The sequence below is a fragment of the Desmodus rotundus genome, chromosome 8, assembly GCF_022682495.2.
Source record: "Desmodus rotundus isolate HL8 chromosome 8, HLdesRot8A.1, whole genome shotgun sequence".
In the NCBI taxonomy this organism is placed as follows: domain Eukaryota; kingdom Metazoa; phylum Chordata; class Mammalia; order Chiroptera; family Phyllostomidae; genus Desmodus; species Desmodus rotundus.
Genome location: NC_071394.1, coordinates 459,814 through 479,514, shown reverse-complemented (window position 1 = coordinate 479,514; position 19,701 = coordinate 459,814). Strand labels below are relative to the sequence as shown.

General features: G+C 63.9%; 2 protein-coding genes across 4 annotated transcripts; one reads left to right on the top strand and one right to left on the bottom strand.

The window, feature by feature from the left end:
• Position 1: 1 nt before the first annotated feature.
• On the bottom strand, positions 2-19,597 carry BOP1 (BOP1 ribosomal biogenesis factor). Of its 2 annotated transcripts, XM_053930085.1 has the most exons (16): positions 19,451-19,597; positions 17,730-17,921; positions 12,887-12,973; positions 2,733-2,887; positions 2,539-2,656; positions 2,363-2,464; positions 2,086-2,298; positions 1,845-2,006; positions 1,692-1,772; positions 1,554-1,623; positions 1,335-1,467; positions 1,074-1,254; positions 707-995; positions 518-602; positions 330-437; positions 2-222 (listed from the first exon to the last, which is right to left on the bottom strand). In XM_053930085.1, the coding sequence occupies exons 1-16, from the start codon at positions 19,463-19,465 to the stop codon at positions 69-71; spliced, it is 2,145 nt and encodes a 714-aa protein (XP_053786060.1). In that variant the 5' UTR covers positions 19,466-19,597; the 3' UTR covers positions 2-68. The 2 variants fall into 2 exon arrangements, with proteins under 2 accessions (XP_053786060.1, XP_053786062.1); XM_053930087.2 differs by lacking the exon at positions 17,730-17,921 and having other exon boundaries at positions 19,451-19,595.
• Positions 4,348-6,264, top strand: SCX (scleraxis bHLH transcription factor). 2 transcript variants are annotated; one of them, XR_011651507.1, is made up of 3 exons: positions 4,348-5,060; positions 5,643-5,747; positions 5,866-6,264. XR_011651507.1 is itself a non-coding variant. In XM_024572359.4 (2 exons), exons 1-2 carry the CDS (start codon positions 4,515-4,517, stop codon positions 5,902-5,904), a joined length of 585 nt encoding a protein of 194 aa, XP_024428127.2. In that variant the 5' UTR covers positions 4,359-4,514; the 3' UTR covers positions 5,905-6,244. The 2 variants fall into 2 exon arrangements, 1 of the variants encoding a protein (XP_024428127.2); XM_024572359.4 differs by lacking the exon at positions 5,643-5,747 and having other exon boundaries at positions 4,359-5,060; positions 5,866-6,244.
• Positions 19,598-19,701: the final 104 nt, after the last annotated feature.

Here is a 19,701-nt window from a genome sequence, read left to right as displayed (position 1 = left end):
GTCAGAGCGAAGAAACATCTCTATTGAGGGCCCTGAGCAGGGGCCCAGACCCAGGGTCACAGGGCTCCCTAGGTGAAGAGGCGGACTGTGCCATCGGCCCCTGAGGAGAAGACCCACGGTTGGGTGGGGTGAAACGCCACGTCCAGCACGCCCAGGCCACGGGTCAGTGTGTGTCCCCTCAGTACCTTCACGGGCACCAGCAGCGGGTTCTGCAGCAGGTCGCTGTGGGAGAGGAAGTGGCTCAAGCAGGCCCACTGTCCCCTTAGGGGAGGTAGGGGAGGTGGGGCAGGTGGGGCAGGAGGGGCAGGAGGGGCACGAGAGGCACTCACTTGTACACCATCCCGTGGCAGACGATGACGCTGCCATCGTCGGAGCCTGACGCGAAGAGCGGGTACTGGGGGTGGAAGGCCACTGCCCGCAGAGCCTTCTTGTGGTGTCTGTGAGGGGAGTCTGGTTGAGGGGAGCTGCGGGAAAGGACGACAGCCCCCTCCCTCACACGTACCTGCGGGGGCCTCACCTCAGCACTCTGTAGGGCTTGGTGGAAAGGTCCAGGTCGAACCAAACCAGCTTGCTGTCGTAGCTGCCGCAGATGAGGTTGTCACCTGGGGGCAGATGTGGTGGTGGGGACCTGGTGCCTGGTGGCTTCACCCAAGGGGTATGTCCCAGTACTTCCGCCCATGGGGTAGGCCGGGCCCCTCGCCCTCACCTGTAGGGTGCACAGCCAGGCTGGACACCCACTTGCAGTTGGGCATCAGCTTCCTAGTGAGCTCCTGGCGCAGCAGGTGGTACAGGCGGATGCTGCGCTGCGAGGCCACAAGCAGGAAGGGCCGGATGGGGTGGAAGGCCACACGCTGGACTAGTCCGTGGCTGCGGCGGAAGGGGCTCTGGCTGCGGCGGCGGCTCAGCTGATGGATCAGCACCTGGGTGTGGCCCTGGGTGGCCAGCACCACAGCCATGTAGTCCCCACGCCCATGCCAGGTCACCTGGGTCACTGGCTGCAGGAGGCAAGGATGGATGGCTAAGCGGGGCCCTTCTCCACCCCTACCACACCACCTGGCCCCACGCCCAGTCACCTTGCCATGGCAGATGCGCAGCCTCAGGCCCCCCGGACGCTCCTCCTCTGAGGCTTCCAGCCAGCGGGCAGGCTGCAGGGCAGGTTCCTCAGGTGGGGTGAAGGCACCCAACAGCTGGTCTGTGCTGCCCACTGCCAGCCGGTCCCCCAGGGCTGGATTCAGCAACAGCACTGTGTCCTCCCTGTGGGCCAGAGCCAGACACGGCTTCTCAGACACGGCAGCCATGGTAGCCCCTGCCCCCCGGCCCAGCCTTGCACTTACACCGCCACAGCCACTAGACAGATGGTGGGGTGGGGGTTCCACGCAACACTCTTCACCACGCCCCCCACGGGCAGAGTTCTCATGCAGCGGGCCGTGGCCACCTCCCAGAACCTCACCGAGCCGTCGTCTGAGCCTGGATGCAGCAGACAGGACCTCAGCCCCTGCCCTCCCTCCCACCCAGGTTCTCGGCCTGGGGCTCCCCCACAACTTCAGGCCTACCAGAAGCCAGCCACTGGCCCCCTGGGGAGACGCTCAGGCAGCGGACGAGGTCACTGTGGCCCCTGTAGACCTGCGGAGGAAGGGCAGTGAGGAGACGGACACCCAAGAGCGTGCCTCCTGACCACCCCACTTTCTTACCAAAGCCTGGCACGTGGGGAAAGGCTGAAGGTCCCGAGGCCGCGGCAGCTTGGGGATGAGGTCTTCAGGGTCCACGTTCACCTGGGGCGGGGGAGCATGTGGTCAGCTCGTGCCCCTCCCCCACACCCTGCCCAGGCGCCGCCCCCAGCATACCCTCATCTTCCGCTGCCGGGGACACAGGTAGAGGTCGAGGCAGCGCTCAAAGCGCTCGTGGATGAAGCGGCTGTAGGCAGGCACGGCCCGCAGGCTCGAGAACGTGCGTGGCAGGAAGTTGAGCTTCCGCTCCTCAGGCTCCTGCTGCTCCCATGCCTGACGCTGTGGACGTGGGGGTGAGCCGGGGCTGACTTAGGGTGGGGGCCAGACCGGGCCCTGACCCCACCCAGGCCAGACCCACCTCCTCCGCGCTGGGCAGGTACTCGGGGGGCGGGTTGTAGGACTCAGCGTGGCCTGGCAGGGCCAGCTTGGGAGCAGGCACGTGCATCTTGTGACGCCCCAGCACAGCACTGGGGTCCTCCTGGGCCCACAGGTCATAGAAGCTGGGGGAGGGGTCCCGGGGCCGCCGGGGCCGGATCCAGCCCATCTTGATGGCGTGCACCATGCGAGAGACCTGCAGGCAGACACACGTGGTCGGGGCAGGCAGTGTGAGCGCCGCACCCCAGAGGGGCACCCACCTTCTCCTTCTCCACGAGGGACGGGATGAAGCTGCGCTTGTCGGCAGGCCGGCCGGTCACAGGGTGGATCATGAGGTCCCCGCTGAAGAAGTCCACGGCCGGCTGGGGGAACAGGCACAGGCTGTGGGCCAGGGCCCTGCGGTGCCCCAACCCCAGGGCCAGGCGCTGCCACCTACCTCGTAGGGGTCGAAGCTCACGTCCCCAAACTGGCCCCTCTGCAGCCGGTGGACCAGGGCCACCTGCTCATCTGTCAGCCGCAGATCGTGCCCTGTGGTCAGGTCCTTCACTGTGCGCCTGGGGGGGGCGGGGGCAGTGGTCAGAACCGGCCCCTGGCCCCCACCCTGCCCCCCAGCCCTGCCCCCAGGCTCACCAGTAGTCAGGGTTGTCCATTTTGTCCAGAAACTCGTCCAGCTCATCACGGGTCCGCACAGGCTTATAGATGCGCCTGCCGTCCAGGTCGTAGCCCACGTGCGGGAAGTCATCGTACCACTGCAGGGGCACGTTGCCCACCGTGTTCCGCACGTCCTGGCAGCAGGCAGAGTGTCAGCACTGCACACCCACTGTGCGCACCCCCTCTAATGCCCCCCAGAGACACAGATGAGGTGGAAGGGCGAGAACCAGGGGAAGGACCTTGAGGCAGGGCCAGACACCCCAACACGTGCCGGCCCTGGGGTGTGACGTGGCACAGCGACCGGGCCACCCCCCTTCAGCCCACAGAAGCTCCGGAGCCGCACCTCACATTTTCCACTGAAGTGGTGCCGACCCCAAGCACCTCCCCTCCCCCCAGATTCCCTGGCCAGGGCTCTGGAGCCACAGACAAGGGTGAGCTCATCGCGTGGGCTCCCTCCTCTGGCAGGGCCTTACGCAAAAATAGGCAGCCACAGACAGGGAAGACCCTGCCAGCCCCCTCCAAGGGGAGGTAGAAGCCACTGCATGCTGCCCTACAGGCATTCAAAAGCACCCCCAGTCTCCCCATCCTGTCCCCCCACCCCCAACGGGCAGAGTGGCCACATTCCTGGATACACATTCCTGGTCGAGGCCCCTGCCAGCCACCACCCTCCCTCCGCCCAGCACCAGGACGGCTGCCCAGGCAGCCGCTTCCTGCAACAGTAGCCACAGGGGGAGGGGCTCAGATGAGCCTGGGCCCAGCTGGGAGCCCCAGGCCCCCTTGCAGCAGGACCCCCTGGGCTCTGCCCCTCTGCACCTGCCCACCCCAAGACCTGCAGACTTGAGTGCTCCCAGCAGGCAAGTCTGTGGGACCCGCCCATTGCTAGGAATGCCCTTCCTTCTCCCTGCATGGGGAGTATGTGGGGGGGTGCCCTCCAGTGTCCCCAAGTCTACACAGCGATTTCATAACCAGGCAGACCCTGGTGGGGAGCCTAGGGGCAGGGAGGGGCACGAGGAGGTTTCTCCACAGCAGAGCAGCAGCAGGAGCCAGGAAAGCAGGGAGGGCTCCAGGCAAAGGGCAGAGCTTGTGCCAGCCCTGGAGGGTGCAGCCGATGCCAGGCGGGGGCAGGTGCAAGACAGCCAGGCTGTGCCCCCAGGGGACCCCGGATGTAAATGTGAGTGGGGCTGAACTGCAGCCCCTCAGTGCTCCTCTGTGTGCCCCCACCCCTCCCCATGCCTGGCACAGAGGAACCAAGTGTACATGGGGGAGAGAGACAGACAGGGTGTGGCTAGGCGCCGAGGCCAGGGCAGCTGGGTTGACTTGGTCATGCCAGAGAAAAGGCTGGGGTCATGGGTCCCATCTGACCCTCCTGCCTCTGCTGAGGGGTAGAGGAGGGGATTGCATAGTCCCAGAACCACCCATAAGGGGGCTCCCACTTCCCCTACATCCCCCAGAGACAGCAAGATGCTCCAGGCCCCTTCAGCGTGGCGGGAGAAGGCTGAGGGACGCAGGGCCCCTGCTCCAGCGGCCTCCAGGGGCCGGGAGGCGGGGAGGAGGGCGGGCCTGCGCGGGGGAGGGGCCGCCACTGCTATAAAGGCCCGGCCTGCAGCCCCCGCTGTAGCCCGGGACGCACACGTGCGCGCGGCGCACCGCCACCGTGGGCGCTCCAGACCCGCGCCTCCCTGGCCCGGGCGCCCGCCCACGAGGCCGGGCGGCATGCGCTGCGCGTGGAGGAGCTGACGGCGGCCAGCGGTGTCCTTCGCCATGCTGCGCTCAGCGCCGCCTGGCCGCTACCTGTACCCCGAGGTGAGCCCGCTGTCGGAGGACGAGGACCGAGGCAGTGAAAGCTCGGGCTCCGACGAGAAGCCCTGCCGTGTACACGCGGCGCGCTGCAGCCTCCAGGGTGCCCGGAGACGGGCCGGGGGCCGTCGGGCAGGGGGCACCCCGGGCCCCGGGGGCCGGCCGGGCCGGGAGCCCCGACAGAGGCACACAGCAAACGCGCGCGAGCGGGACCGCACTAACAGCGTGAACACTGCCTTCACGGCGCTGCGGACACTCATCCCCACCGAGCCGGCTGACCGCAAGCTCTCCAAGATCGAAACGCTGCGCCTGGCCTCCAGCTACATCTCGCACCTGGGCAACGTGCTGCTGGTGGGCGAGGCCTGTGGTGACGGGCAGCCGTGCCACTCGGGGCCCGCCTTCTTCCACGCAGCACGCGCCAGCAGCCCCCCACCTCCCCCAGTCCGGGACGGGGAGAACGCCCAGCCCAAGCAGATCTGCACCTTCTGCCTCAGCAACCAGAGAAAGTTGGTGAGTGTGGATGTGGGGCAGCCACAGATAGGGCCAAGGAACAGCCCCCTAGCAGCACCTGTAACCCAAGGGCGTGGTTCCCAGGGAGGGAGGAGGGTGAGGCTGGGGCTGCACCTCCCCTGATAGTCCCCAGAGCACAGGACCCAGGAGAACCAGGAGCCTTGCCTAGAACTGGTGGGGGTCTGAGAGAGGCCAGCAGGGCAGGTACCAACCTGAAACAGAATGGAGGGGGGGCCAGAAGAGGGTCAGTTCAAGCAATTCTGACCCCCCGCCCCCAGAGGAGCAGTGAGGGAGTAGGAAGACCCTGCAGGGCAGTTTGCCCAGCTGCAACGCCCGCCTCTGGCCTGAGGTTTATCGGGCACCTGCCATCCCTCCCCGGCCCCGGCCTCAGGGGTGCCCACTGAGATGTGGCCGTGGGTATGAAGGCAGGAGGCTGGCAGACTTGGGGCTGGGGGCACGGGCCGCGATTCGGGGCACCAGCCACTGTGATTTGCAGCTCCCGCTGTGCTTGTGGCAGCAGAAAAGCAGGGTGAGCATGGAGAGACTTCGGCCGGCGTTTCCCCATCCCCATTTCCTCTCCAGACAGCCTGCGCGAGCTCCTGGGGCCTGAACATCTGGGAGATTTAATTTTACAATTCCGGCTGCGCGGCAGTGTGTGCTCTCCTCCCAAGTGCACGGGGAAGCGGGGTGAGCGCGAAAGGGGGTGCTTCCCTTGCCCGCCACCTGAGACGGCGTAGGGGAGCCCAGAGGCGCGGGCTGGCACTGGGTCTGTGCCCAGGCCCTGACACTGCCCTCCCCTCTGCAGAGCAAGGACCGGGACAGAAAGACGGCGATTCGGAGTTAGAGGCTGATGCCACTGGGCGACCCATGGAGAGCCCCCATGGACCTGACTCGGGCACAGGCCTTGCAGGAGGGCGCCCCTGGGGCCTGTGCCGCCTCCGGCTACGAGTGGGGCCAATGGACAGACAGGCGGCGACAGGACTCTGAGCTGGCCACAGCACTTGACCAGGCCCACTGGAGCTTTCTGTGCTGGTTTCCTGCCTGGGTTTTCTTCTGGTTACTGTGTGCGGGCATCTTGTGTCTTTGATATGGTAATATAAAATCTGGAAATTTTGTATAATTAAACACAAAACAGTACCTTCCAAAGGTGGAAGCACACTGTCCGCGCGAAGGGTCCCGAACCCCTTCTGAGCCCATCTCCCACCCCAAGGGCTCGCTCTTTCCAAGCCTTGTCTTCCCTAGGCTGGACGCACCCCTGTTCTCAGGGAAGACCCCCCCACCTCCCAGGCCTCAAGGGGTAGCGAGGTGCCTCCAGCCTGGGAGCTGTGGCCTGGGGCCCGAGGAGACCAGCAGGGGGGGGGGGGGGGCAGGGCTGATGGACACGGACAGCCCCGGGGCCCTGCTCTCAGGACCTGCGCGGCAGCCCCGAACGGTGAGGCCAGCACAACTCAGGGCTTCAAGCCCGACCTTGGGGCCTTGGCACTTCAGCCTTTGGCCACAGAGCCCCAAGAGATGCACTAGGGAAGCTGAGCAAAGGGCGCTGCCTGGCAGAGGCCTGAAGGCATGGGCCTGGAGGCAGCCACCTCCTTGCACCTGGGGGTGTGCCCTGCCCAGCCCTGCACACGGCCCCTCAGCACTGCCCACACTGGGAGGACCCTAGCCTCCTACCACTGCGTCCACCCAACTCCCCCATCTGCTAATGAGGAGGGTAATCCAGGCCCCTCCCTGAGCTGTGCACAGCTGGCCCACCATTAAAACCATGCAGGTGACAGTTACAGTTTAGTGGTGTGAGCTCCACCGGCACAGGGAGAGGAAAGGCGGGGTACCCGGCCCTGTGTGGGGAAGGGTGCAGAGCACCAGGTGCTGGTCCTAGGCCCTCTCAGCCCTCAGGCCAGGCACGGGGCCCCGAGTGGCATGCCCTCTTACGCCCCCGGGAACAGCCAGGTGCTGAGGCCCTCGTGGGCACCTTAGCAGGGCAGAGCCAAATTTGCCCCCTCCTCTGCGCAGACAGGCTCCAGGGAACTACAGAGCAGGAAGCAGTGGTGTAATTTTGGAGGAAATTCTCAAAGCCAGAGCCATTACGAGCTAGAGAGGACTGTCCAATCTGATAGAAACACAACAGGACAGAAAGTCACAGCAGCAGGTCCAACTCGGAGAAACCCAACCCCAAATTTCCTCTCCTTAATCCTGCAGGAGCTACAGCTGGTCCAGGGAGGGAGGAGAGGGCGAGCTGGTCACTGCAGAAGCCCCCTGCCTGCCCACGGAACCAGGACCGCAGGGGACTCCAGGTCCAGCTGGGGTCTGAGAAAGGCACCCCTTCCCCTCTTGGGACCCTGGGGCACTTTCAGGACCTGAGCTGGGGGGAGGTGCTGGCAGTCCCCCGGGGTCTCCGAGGCCCCTCCCCACTGCACCGGGCAGGCTGTGCAGAGGCTCCAGGGCCCATTGGCCTCGTATCCCCTACCTGGGCCCCGGCTCGGAGTGCAAGCCTCCCTCACGAAACCCCCAAGATGACGGGCAGCCAGTGGGCGCCCACCTCACGGTCCTAGAGTGGCCACAAGGGAAAGGGGAGCAGGCAAGGAGGAAGGCCCAAGAGAAGGAAGTACAAAGGGAGGGACACCTCCTGGAGCAGATCAGACAGGCAAGCAGGCATCAGGGACCCACCCCTGGAGCTGGTTGCAGGCGGAGGACGTGTGTGGAGGTGGGAAGTCAGTGGGGGGACAGACCTCTGGGGCGGTCCCCAGGGCGCAGGGGTCAAGGCTGGTCGTGGCAATGCACACGGGCCAAGCCCTTTGCCGCTGAGCCTGTGACTCCAGCAGTGGCTGCAGCTTGGCCGGCCACGGGCTGGGCAGTGGGCCCGGCTGCTCCCTGAGCTGCACCAGTAGCAGCGGCGGCGGCAAGGGCCTGGACCGCCAGCCAGCCGGGGAGGGGAGAGGGGGCGGGTAGGAGCACTCCGTCACCCTCCACTGCTCCAGAAATTCAAACCAGACTGGGGGTGGCTGGGGAGGCCCCACGCAAGTCCACTCGGCTGCTCACAGACGCTGGGCCGGGGGTGGCAGGTGCTCCCCGCCCTCCGCAGCCACGCTTGCTTCCCCCCCCCCCCAGCCGGCCCTGGGACAAAGACCCCAGGCTTTCTGTGCTGTGCCCCACAGGCATCTGGAGAGGAGGGGCCAGCCTGCACGAGGGCCAGCAGCCACCTCTGTGGGCCAAGCTGGGCTGGAAACACTCCGATCAGCCTCGGCTGTCAGCTCCCTGTCCCCGGCCTGGGGAACGAGCTGCTGGCGGCACCACATGATTCATCACCAGGCCGCCTGCGCCCGCAGGCCAGCCAGCCCCCACCCCGCTCGGCACCTGTGGCTGCCAGGAAGCACATGTGACCCCACGGGGTGAGCGCCGCCAACCCCTCCAGGTCAGGCACTGTGCTGGGAGCCCTGGCTGAGGGCACAGACAGCCCTGGCCCAGCTCTCTAGGGGCTGTCCTGCCTCAGGACCAGGCTGTGGGACAGGCTGGCAGGGTCCCCACCCCAACTGCACCGGACAAGGCAGCCACTAGCTGACGCACGGCTGGGCTGCGACGGTTCCACTTGATGAGCCTGCCCCTCCCCCCTCCCCAAAGTGGCTGCAGCTGTCAGGCCCGCAGATTGGAACTGCAGGTACGGCCTGGCCCGCTGCCACCTCCCTCCCTGTCTGTCTGCGAGGGAGGAAGCCGGCCCACCTCTGGAATCCTTCACTCGCTCCTCGTTCCCTCTCCACCTGTCCCCAGGGAGTGCGGGGTCAGCCGCCCTCGCTCAGCTCGCTCTTTCCCCTTGCCCCTCTCCGATTACAATGCCGGCAGTGTTCACTCAGCTCCCCAGCACGAAGCTCCCGCCTGTCTTGGAGCGCCTGGGCCTTCCTGCACCTCGGTCCCTCCCAGCTCCTCCTTGGTGTCTAACCCCCGTCAGTGCCCCGGTTCACCTGCTGCAGCTGAACCCACAGAAGGTTCCAGCAGGATGAGTCCTGGTTGTTAGACCAAGAGAGAGAGAGCCAGGTCCTAACCCAAAGGCCAAGGCCAGTGAAGTGCGACCCCCCCCGCCCCACAGTGGACTGGCCAGAAGCAGAGAGCCCACTGGCTGTGACCGGTTGGGCCTGGGTATGCCGGGCAGGGAACTCGCAGCACCTCCATCTGAATGCCCCGTTATTTGCCGACTCAGGTAGTAGAGCAGCTCCGCTGAGACCAGCCCAGATGCCCCCAGCTCCTTCTGTCCGTCCCTAACAACAGCCATGCTGGCTTGGCTGGCCCCTGAGCTTGTGGGCACAGGGCCCCTCCAAGCTCACTGCTTGGCCCCCTACCAGCACCTGCAGGGAGAAGGCAGAGGCCACTCCTGCCCCCAGGCTCTCAGATACCCAAGACCCCACCCACCTGCCCCTCTCCTGGGGCTGAGCAGGGTCCAGTGGGAGTTTCCAGGTGGGTGTGGGTCCAGAGCCCCTGGCTGAGTGGCAAAGGCTGTTCTGAGCCACATCATTCAGAGACAGAGCTGCTGCCTCAAGTGGGGCCTGGTCCTGGGAGCTCCACACCAGCCCCCAGGCCCCCCAATCTCCTTCGAGGTCTCAACCTCAGCCCCAAGCATAGCCCGCCCAGCCAGCCCTCCTCTGCACCAGTGCCCCTGCCCAATTGGCTGTGTGGAGCCTGGTCCCCAGCACCATAGCCCCAGCCCCAGGGCGAACCTTCCCCTCCTAGGAGGCTCTGTGCAGCACCCTCCCACCCACCTGCCAGGGCTCCTGCCACCATGGCAAGCGGATTACGGCTGGCTGGGGTTCTGAAGCCCACCTCCACCTGCAGCTGCTGCACAGGCTGGGCCCAAGACCCTGCTGGGCCCCAGAATGCTCACAGCATACCTCCTGAGTAGCAAGGGCCTCCACCCTTGTTCCCTCCTCACTGACCCCTACTCCACCGCCCAGGGGGACTCCCACCAGGTGGCTCCTGGGGAGCACTACACAAGATGGCCCCTCCCCCAGGACCCTGCTCAGAGCTGGAGCTGGGCACAGGCGCCAGGGGGCCTGCAACCACAGCTATCATGTCCACTCAGCCCTCGAGCCACCTGTGAGGCTGTGGGTCAGCTCTGTAGGCCAGCGCCCCTCCCAGGAGAGGCAGGGACCAGACCTGCGTCCTGGCCAGGGGCCCCATTCGGAGGCTGGCTGCAAGGGCGGAAGGCCGCCAGGGAGCCAGAGGCGTGGGGCGGCCTGTGAGGCTGAGACACTAGCAGGCTCAGCGACGGGCGGGCGTCCCCACAAACAGCTCAGAAACCTGAGCCAACCGGCTCTGGCTGCCAGCAGCGGCGCAAGCGCTCTGAGTGCGCGCGGCTGGCGGGGGCAGGCGCCCCGGGAGAAGCAGGAGGCCGCCAGCGCTGGAGGCAGCTGCCGGTTCAGTAGCTGGGAGAAGCCATTAACGGCGTTTGGCGAGAGAGCAGAGGGGATCGTGGGTTCTGGATGCAGACAGGCCCCGCTGTCCCTGTGGGACCCAAGTAACCACGAAGCCCAGGGGCCAAGGATCCGGCCAGGGCTGCGGCCCTGCCCCCACCCAGGCCCGCGGCCCTGCCCCCACCCAGGCCCTGGTGGAGACCAGAGGCTGTGGGCCGGGGGGTCCTCCCAGCCTTTCCAACTGGAGTTCACAGTGGCCCTGAACCCCTCACCCTGACCATGCTTCCTAGACACACAGCCACAGGCCTTCTGGGGGCTCCTCCTCCGCCCACTGTGGGCCTCAGTTTCTCCAGCGGCTTGAGACAAAGAGGAGGGGCAGCAGCTGTGAAGGCCGCCAGCCCCCTCCTCAGCCCCTCCTCCCCCCCACCCCGTCCTGGCGGCTGGATGAGATCACGTCTGTGAGGTGCCGTGGAGAAGGGCAGGGGGACACGTGGGGGTGGGGCGGACACAGCTCCCAGGCTCCTCAAGGCCCTCCACACGTGGCCAGGACCCTGCCTGGCGTAGAGGTGTCATCCAGGGGGCTTTGCCCAGAGCAGCTTAGAATATAATAAAGTCAGGGGCAGGACAGAGAGCGAGCATAGGAAGACAGGACGCAGGGCCTCCTGTGAAGGTGATGGCACCACCCTGCCAGCAGAGGCCCAAACGCCCCATCGTCCCCCCTAGCCTGGGCCTCAGGTCTGGGCCTCAGGTCTAGACCCAGGGGTGGGGACTGGGCGGCAAGAGGTCCCCTTTCCCAGGAGCACACACCCATCAGGACCCCTGCCTGCTGCTGAGTGGGGTCCTGGTGCCCGAGCCCCCCCAGCACGAACACTGCTGAGACATGGGGCTGCCCTGACTTGAGTGGTGTGCACGGCCCACAGGTGTGTGCCAGCTGACCACGCACAGCCCCGGGGAGCACCGGGCGCTGCCCCCCCAACCCCCTTGGCCCCCTTGGCCAAAGCCCACCTCACTTTGCTCAGATTCTAGAGACCCAGCCACCACCTCAAGGTGGGAGACAGGAGCCCTTGCGAGCACCCAGGAGCCCCACGTTAGGGGGCGGGGCAGGACGCACGCCAGGCTCCTGGAAGCTGGGCTCTGCCGCCCCCTCCAGCCGCTGCCTGGCCACACTGGCAGCGGAGGGGCAGGCGCAGAGGCTCCTCCTGTCACTCAGCCCACATATGGGATAGTCATCGTGGAGGAAGCGCCCGCAGCCCCCGCAGTGGCTCCGGGACAGGAGCAACCCCCCCAGGTGGAAGGCCCCTCCCCCGGCCTGCACTCCATTTACAATCATCATCGATTTCTCAAAATACCAAATATAAAAAAGTAGCCGACAGGATGTGGCTGCCGACAGCCAGAGCCCCGGGGAGGGGAGACAGGCAGGGAGCCGTGATGCACAGCCCCCCTTAGCCGAGTGCGCCCGCTGCTCCGGCCAGGAAACCAATTTATTTTGTTTTGTCTCTGTTCTCTGAACGCACAGAGACCGGATCGGGCCGGCGGCCAAGGCTCCTGCAGCCGCTGCCAGCAGAGCCTAGGATGGGGGTGGAAGCAAGCAGGGGGGCCACCCTCCCTAGGCCTGGCTGCCCCTGACAGGCGGCAGGAAGCGCTCCTGAGGCCAAGGGCCTGGTCCCCCAGCCCCCCAGGACACACCTGCCCCAGAGATACCAGGGAGGGGAGAGGCCAGCCAGCACCAGGGCCACCTCTGGGGCTCAGGGCTCCTCAGCTCCCAGCACTCCTGAATCCCAGCAGGCAGTTGAGATACAGCCTTCGCCTGCCTGCCCGCCAGGACCTCTGGATGCCAGACCGAGCACCTCTGGCCCAACAACATACTGTTCCCACCTCCCCCTTCAGAACGTGAACTTAGGTGGGGGGCAACCAGACTCAGGGGCCCCCATTGGCCTGTGCCTCCGGAACATAGGGCAGGGAAGGGGCAGAGCACCCGGCCACTGGTCTTCTGCAGGAAGCTGACCGAGCGGCCACACTCGCCACCCGACAGGGACGGCACCCAGGCCTCTCACCCAGGGAGCCGACCCAGGCCAGCTGGGGTGGGGAGCCACCTCCAGTGCCCACCCAGAGTGTGAGCACAGCCCCCATGGAGCGCATGAGGACCCAAGAGTGCCAGCCACCCCCCAGGGCCAAGACGGGAGCATGGGACACTGCATTACACCCCGCCCTCCAAGCGACCTCTCTCTCTCTCTCTCTCTCTCTCTCTCTCACACACACACACACACACACACACACACACACTTTCTCTCCCCCCCACTCTCTCTCCTGCAGTCACGAGTCCCAGACCCCGAAATCACTCTTCCAGACCAGGAGTGGGGATGAGGGCCAGGACGCCCACTCAGGCCACGCCGGGGGCTGACTCCCCTCTGTCCCGGGCAGAGCCCGCCCTACCTCTTCGTCAGAACTGTCTTCTACGTACTCGCCGTCTTCGCCCTGAGCTCTTGAGACCTCTGTCCTTGGGGAGGGGGTCCTGCTGGCCTGTGGAGGGAGATGGAGAAAGCACTTAGGCCAAGACACCACGTCTTGTGACCGTGAGCAGATCCCAGGCCTCTCCTGCTGATTCTGAGGCCAAGGTTCTGGCTGCCCCCAAACTCTGAAAAGCTCCAGTGTGGCCCCAGGACAAGACCAGGGACCCAAGGTCTAAGTGGGCTTCTTGGTCGGGCGGTGGGGGGGCGTGCACCTCAGGGTCCTCCATCAAGGGAAGAGCCCATCAGTGTCCATGCTTCAGGAGAGGACCTCAGGCAGGGACTGGCACCTGGAGGCAGACTGGAAAGGGTGCCGTCAGCGACAGGCCACCAGCCGTGCCTGCGACCCTTAAAGAGAAAACTGGCCACAGGGACCCCAGCCCGACAGCTCCATAACCAGCCCCACTGGGCGCAGCACCAGCCCGGGCTCAGGGGACAAGGCGAGGGCTGGGCGTCCTACCTGGGGAAGATATGTGGACTCACTGTCAGCCACTGTCAGAGGGGCCAGAGCTGGCCCACTCTTAGGGCAGGACCCTCGCCCAAAGCCTAGCTGAGAGTCACATCCAGCCCAGCTGGCCAAGAGGGCCCGGACCCTCAGAATGCTGTGGTGGGCCCCGCCCACCACACCCTTGGCCCCGGGCTGACCTGTCCACCAGGTCAGTGAGTGGGTGTTTCTGAGCATTCACACCTCAACCTGGAAAACAGATTCCAGCCACAGGGTGGGGGGGATCGGGTGCACCGGAACCGGGGTGATGGGAAAAACAGCCCACTGCTCACCCCTGGGGGCAGTAAAGTGCTCGGGAGCAGGAACCCCTGAGCACAGCACCGCCCCCGGCCCAGAGCCCACCCCCCTGCCCCCACCCCCTCCAGGGCAGGAGCCAAAGGCCTGCAAGGCGGCTCTTCCTCCGGCCTGTTTTTCCCCTCAGTGTGAGGAGGGTGGGAGACTGAGTTTTTTTCCAGGCCTGGAGCAAGGCAGGATTCAGTTTCCATGTCTCCCCTGCCCCTGCTCCCGAGACTCCACCCACTCGGAGTGGGTCAGCACTGGCCTGGCAGGCGTGGGGCACCGAGAGTGAGCCCCAGGTCCTGCCTCTGCCCAGGGCCCACAGCACTCTGCCATCCTCACTCCCGCTGCCACCAGCAGGCACGCCTGCCCCAGGCCCTGAGCCAGGCTGTGAGTCTGGACAAGCACCCAGTGGGGCACCGCCCACAGCTGCCATAGCGCCAGCCGGCCCACGCTCCTCCAGGTGCAGCCCCAGCCCCGCACCACCTGCGCCACAGGCGTGGCCGTGGGGTCCTGGCAGGAAACAGCAGACATGCCCTGTCCCACGTGCGACTCCCACAGGCATTCCGCGCACAGCCCTCTTGGTGCATGCCACCCCCCCCAACCTGGCGCGGCAGGGAAGACGGCAGCCGCCAGGGGGCAGCGGCATGGCCCCAGCTCTGGGACCAGCTGGGGGAAGCACCCCACGGGATGCCCCAGCCCTCGCGAGTCTAGAGACACTGTGGTAGTTAGGAAACAAGACCACTGAGGTGTAAAACAGAAAAGGGTACCAGCACAGAAAAAAAGGCCCCCACCACCCTGGCCCGCTGCCATCACTCCAGACAGCGCAGACACAAGGCGGTGGGGTGCCAGACCCACGTGGCCCAAGATGGGTTCAGGCGCTGCCCCCGAACCAGCCTGTGTGAGCTGCTCAGGGGCAACAGGCAGGCCCTAAGGGGAGCGGGGTTCGGTGGGCAACTGTCCCAAGCCAGGGGCTGAGGAGGGGCTTGGGTGGAGAAGCCCAGACGTGGCAGGGGTCCCCACGCAGCACGCCCCAGGTCTGTAGATGCTCGGGCAGGACTCCTTAAAGTTTCTAAAAATGTTACACAGTGGGCTAAAATATGACCATGTCTTCCTTGATTATGGCAAGCAAAATAAACTAATGAAAATGGGAACTTTTTCACAAAAGATTAAGAAAAACAAAATAAAAAAGACCCCGTGTATATAGAAAGGACAAACCAAAGGTGACAAGCAGAAAACAGGAGCCCAAACGAGAAGAGGGAAGAAATGGCTTCAGGCACAAGCCCAGTCTGTGAGCATAGAAGGCGCTGTGGGACCCCGCAGCACTTCCACTGTGGGGGGTGGGGGGGCTGCTGGGCACAGCAGCAGGTGGTCAGCAGGGGGCCAGGGAGGCGAGCCAAGGGGGACATGGAGGACATGGGGGTGGGAGTGGCCTCCTCTGGGGACCCAGGTGCAGCCAGCTGGCACTGGACTCCCAGCAGCAAGCTCACAGACACGCTGTCAAGAGCATGAGGTACGGGGCTGGAGAGAGCCGCCAGGACAGGGACTCGGGTCAACAAGGTGGCAAAGGGCAGGGACAGGGCTGTCAGCCCTGAGGGGGCCGGAGACAAAAGGGGTGCTCAGAGCGGAGCAGACACAAGGCAAGGCCACTGAACAGAGCGGGCACCGCCCCCCCACTACACAGAGCGAAGCGGCAGGCCCCAGTCTGCTGAGAAAGGCGGCCTCCCCGGGAAGGGGAGGGGGGGCACCAGCACTCAACCCGCCCTGCCAGACCCTGTCCCTGTCCTCACTGCCACCAACATGCAGCCCCGGAGCACCTCACTCTTCCTCATCTGAGTGCCTCTGTCACTGGCCAGGTGAGCAAGCTCAGCAACCTAACGTCAGGATGGCCTGCGTTCTCCCGACCTCACGCTCGGGGAGGACATGGGCTGTGGGGTAAGCACACGGCTGCTCCCGCCCAGGAAAAGAGGGAAGGAACTTCGGGCTGGGCAGTAAACTGAATTTTAGGGGAAAGGGGGAGTTAAAAGGGAGTTCTGGAAAAGGGATGAAAAAGAATGGAGACGGCCACACCTTCTCCTCAGCCTTGAGCTAGAGCCCAGAGGACACAGGGGACAGGGCCAGAGGGCATGTCAGGAGGGTCATGGGGGACAGTCTCTCTGGCAGAATGTCACAGAGCTAAGTGACAGCTGGGAGCACACAGCTGAAGAGGCAGCACAGACGTGCTGGCACGGAGGCCGCAGGCAGCCTGGAGAGGGAGGCAGCTCGAGAAAAGGCGGGGGACAGGCTGTTTGCTCTCCTCCCCGAAGTCATTGCCCTCTCCAGTGGGTCCCCAGGCAAATGTCACGCTGGCTTGCGAAGTAGCTCACCTGAGACCACTGGTTTTCTGCAAGACCGTGCAGTGGCCGTGGCCACAGCCAGGTGCTGCAGAGCCTCGGGGGCTCTCCAATAAAGAACGGGACCTTGGCAGATGCAGCACAAGTGGGCATTCCCTGCTGGCACAGGTTCCTGGTGCTTACCGTGACAGGAAGGGGGCCTTGCATTGAGGACCCACCACCAGTGTGATGAGTGACAATCCACCAGCTGTGGCAGGGAAAGGTGGGCCAGCAGACCCCCAGGAGAGCCCTGACCTCCCCCAACAAGGCAGCAGGGTCCCAGCACACAAGCAGCCCTCCACTGGCTCCAGGGTGACAGAACAGGCCCACCGGGGGCATGGACCAGCACACAACAGGCTATCGTGGGGCCGCTGGGGCTGCCTGGGCCGCTCACGGGGGGGACAGGACACACAGGAAGCAGTGGCTGGCCTGCTGGCTCCACCTACCCCCGCCCAGGGCTGTGTGATGGAGATGGGACTCAGACACCCAAGGAGGGGTATAAACAGATGTTTAGGGGAGTGCCCAGCTCAGCTCAGAGGTGGCTGCAGACAGCACCCAAGAAACAGGTGGAGACAAGGGAGAAGGGGCTTTCTGCTGAGGAGTTGAGAGCACCTGGCCCTTCAGTTCGCTGTGGTGGCCCGAAGACACGGAAACACATCACAAAGACCACACTTTGAGACCCAAAAGCTTCCAACAGTGAGGGCGTACCCTCAGTTGTAGCACAAAAAAGCCAGAGACGTGAGGTAAGGGGCTCCTGTAAGGGACTGCCCTTAGGGCCTGGGCGTGACACAGGAGGAGGACCCCAAAGGCGGCAGCCAGGGCACCACACCCCCAATGCTGCACCAGCCCAGTGTGAAGGGAGGGGCCGAGGTCCTGGAGCAGCCTCGCTGTCCAGTGCCACAGGCAGCCTCACCCTAAGGGCTACCTCCACCCCAGTGGCCTCCCTGGCTGAAAGCTCAGAGGTCACCTTGCCCTCTGGAGAAGACAGGGTAGGTGCTCTCCCCTGGGCCACAGCCTTGGTCCCACTGACCTGGGACGGCAGCACTGCAGAGAGCAGCCAGCAACACAGGTGCAGAGACCTGAGCGAGAGCCCAGGTGGACACGCACATGCCCAGTGGCTCAGAGGGCACAGGTGGGGGCACACCTGGAGCCACTGCCCCTTCCACACCTGCACACATTACCTGGTTCATAAAGTTTAATAAAAAATTACTTTTACTTCACATTTTGGTTTTTAAAAATTATTATGAATATCTTGTTTATGCAAAAGGATAGAAGTTTAAATGCTTAGCTCTGGGTGGTGCGGCTCAGTGGATTGAATGCCAGTCTGCAAACCAAAGGGTCACCAGTTCAACTCCCAGTCAGGGCACATGCCTGGGTTGCAGGCCAGGTCCAGCCCCCAGTAGGAGGCACGTGAGAGGCAACCACACATTGGTATTTCTCTCCCTCTTTCTTCCTCCCTTCCCCTCTCTCTATAATAAACTTTATTAAAAAGAAAGAAGGAAAAACTAGCAATGCAGGGCACCCCTCCCCAGAGAGCCCAAGGCCTGGCAGGCCTGTTCTTTCCTGGCCGCATTCACTGAGATGGGGAGCCCATGGGGGTTCTTTCAGTCACCCACCTGCTGCCCAGCAGTCTTCTCTGTCCTACCATGGCCCTCACTACTGCCGGGCCCATCCTGTCCCTCAGCGGAGTCCTCACTGCTGTCACTGCCGGAATCTTCCAGGCCTGAGAATACACTCTCCTCACTGTCGGAGAGGCCAGGATCGCTGCCATCCCCAAGGCTGGGAGCAGGGGCCCAGAGGAGGGAGGGCTACAAGAAGCACACTGTTAATGACGGCAGACCCCACAGCCTGCCCACGAGCTGCGTGACCCGCCTCCAAGGCCATGGCCCCCAGGAGGCTAGGTCCTAGCCTCCACTTCCAACACAACCAGCCACCCCCTCCAGACCTTCCTCATTGCCCACCTCTAACAACAATGTAACCACCTTAAAAGGTACATTTAAGTCCCGGCATCTCACAAGGGAAGGACTTTGAAGGACAATGTCCCAAGAGCCCAGCTCCCATCGGCTCTCCACCCTCCACACCCACCCTGTCATTCCAGGCCAGTAGACGGGCTGGGGCCAACAGAGGACTAGAACCCCTAAGGGGGTTTTCCAACCTAAATAGCCTCTGTACCCAATAAGGTTGGGACAGGCAGTGGGTGCAAATTTTGGCTAAAGAATGATAAAAATGAAGCTTGGCTTAAAAACAAGATTACCCACTCAACCCCTGGTGGAGCAGGACTGGAGCTTTTCCTGAGCAGACACCTCCTCACCCCTAACTCCACAGTGAGCAGGGCCTGCCATTGCCTTTAAATGTGGAACCAGAACTTGTGGGCATTTGGGAAGCATCTGAGTGCAGAAACCTAGATTTCAGGGTGTCTCAATATTCACAAGCTTCTCACCTAACTGGACAACCTGCACTTAACAGTTATTCTGTAACACTCAACTCAGTCTTCATAGAAACAACTCTGATAACATGCTCACTCAAGCTGTTTGTCTCCACTATTCATTAGCTACACAATTACAGGAACAAGTAAAAATGGCAGCAATGATTTGGTACAAGCAGAGCCAAACGTAGCCTGACTGTGCATGTAGCCAAGCCTGATGCCCAGAGCTGCCTGACTGCGGGGAAAGCAGCAGGACATGTCACAAAGTGAAAGGCAGCCTAGCAATCCAGCTAACTGGAGTCAGCTAAGAAGCTCCACTGCCCAAGCCCCTATGACCCAGATTTGATGACACTCCCACAACCGAGCTGGGTTCAGCTGGACAGCATTAGTTGTTGTGAGTCCAGTTAAAACGATGTGTCCGTGCAGCGGTCACTGGATTCTATCCACGCTCTCTTATTCTGTCTTTTTTTTTTTTTACAATGTATCTAATACACAAGCAGTGTAAAAATACGATGTACGTATTTACTGAGGATGTAAGCTAAAATCTTTGTAATGATGGGATACGTCATTCAAAGGGTTTGAGAGGCTGCTGCACAGGGAGCCAGCTCCAGTTCCTATTTCTCCGCTACTCAGACATCCTTCCATCCACAGCCCCGCCCCTCACACTCTAGCCGCCCTTTGCGCTAGAGGTGCTCTCTGCCTAGGACATCCCCCAGGGCCATCTCGAGCAGAGGACAGGAAACCGGCTCTTGCTCACATTCCTAGGCCCACCGCGTGCTGGGTCGGCACGCCGAGGGTCCGCGGCCCGCACACAGATCTCGGCCCCACACCTTCGGCAACACGTGCGGCCCGCGCCGCGGCCCCAGGCCTCCCCGCCCACTCCCGTTCCCGTCCCGCGCAGCCCCCTGTCACCTCCTTCGGCTCCATCTCCTCCTCCTGCGGCTGCTTGGCGGGACACGCTCCCGCCGACGCCGCCGCCGCTACGCACCTAGAACCCACCACGCTCCTGGGCCGACCTACACAGCCACTTCCGGCAGCGACTTGGTCGCGTGGGCCTGAGGGCGGGGTCCGTGGGGTCAGAGGGCGCGGCTGGCCCGCCCTGCGCAGTCTGATTGGTGGGGAAGGAGAAACTAGAGTGCGCAAGCGCACGGTGTCCGGGGCGG

Bases quoted from the DNA above. Each gene is read 5' to 3' on its own strand.
- BOP1 (XM_053930085.1), bottom strand. The intron at 2,657-2,732 runs GTGAGCCTGGGG...CGCCCCCCCCAG, and splicing joins ATGGACAACCCTGACTACTG to GCGCACAGTGAAGGACCTGA. The intron at 1,255-1,334 runs GTAAGTGCAAGG...TCTGGCCCACAG, and splicing joins TGTCTAGTGGCTGTGGCGGT to GGAGGACACAGTGCTGTTGC.
- SCX (XM_024572359.4), top strand. From the start codon at position 4,515: ATGCTGCGCTCAGCGCCGCCTGGCCGCTACCTGTACCCCGAGGTGAGC. The intron at 5,061-5,865 runs GTGAGTGTGGAT...TCCCCTCTGCAG, and splicing joins TCAGCAACCAGAGAAAGTTG to AGCAAGGACCGGGACAGAAA.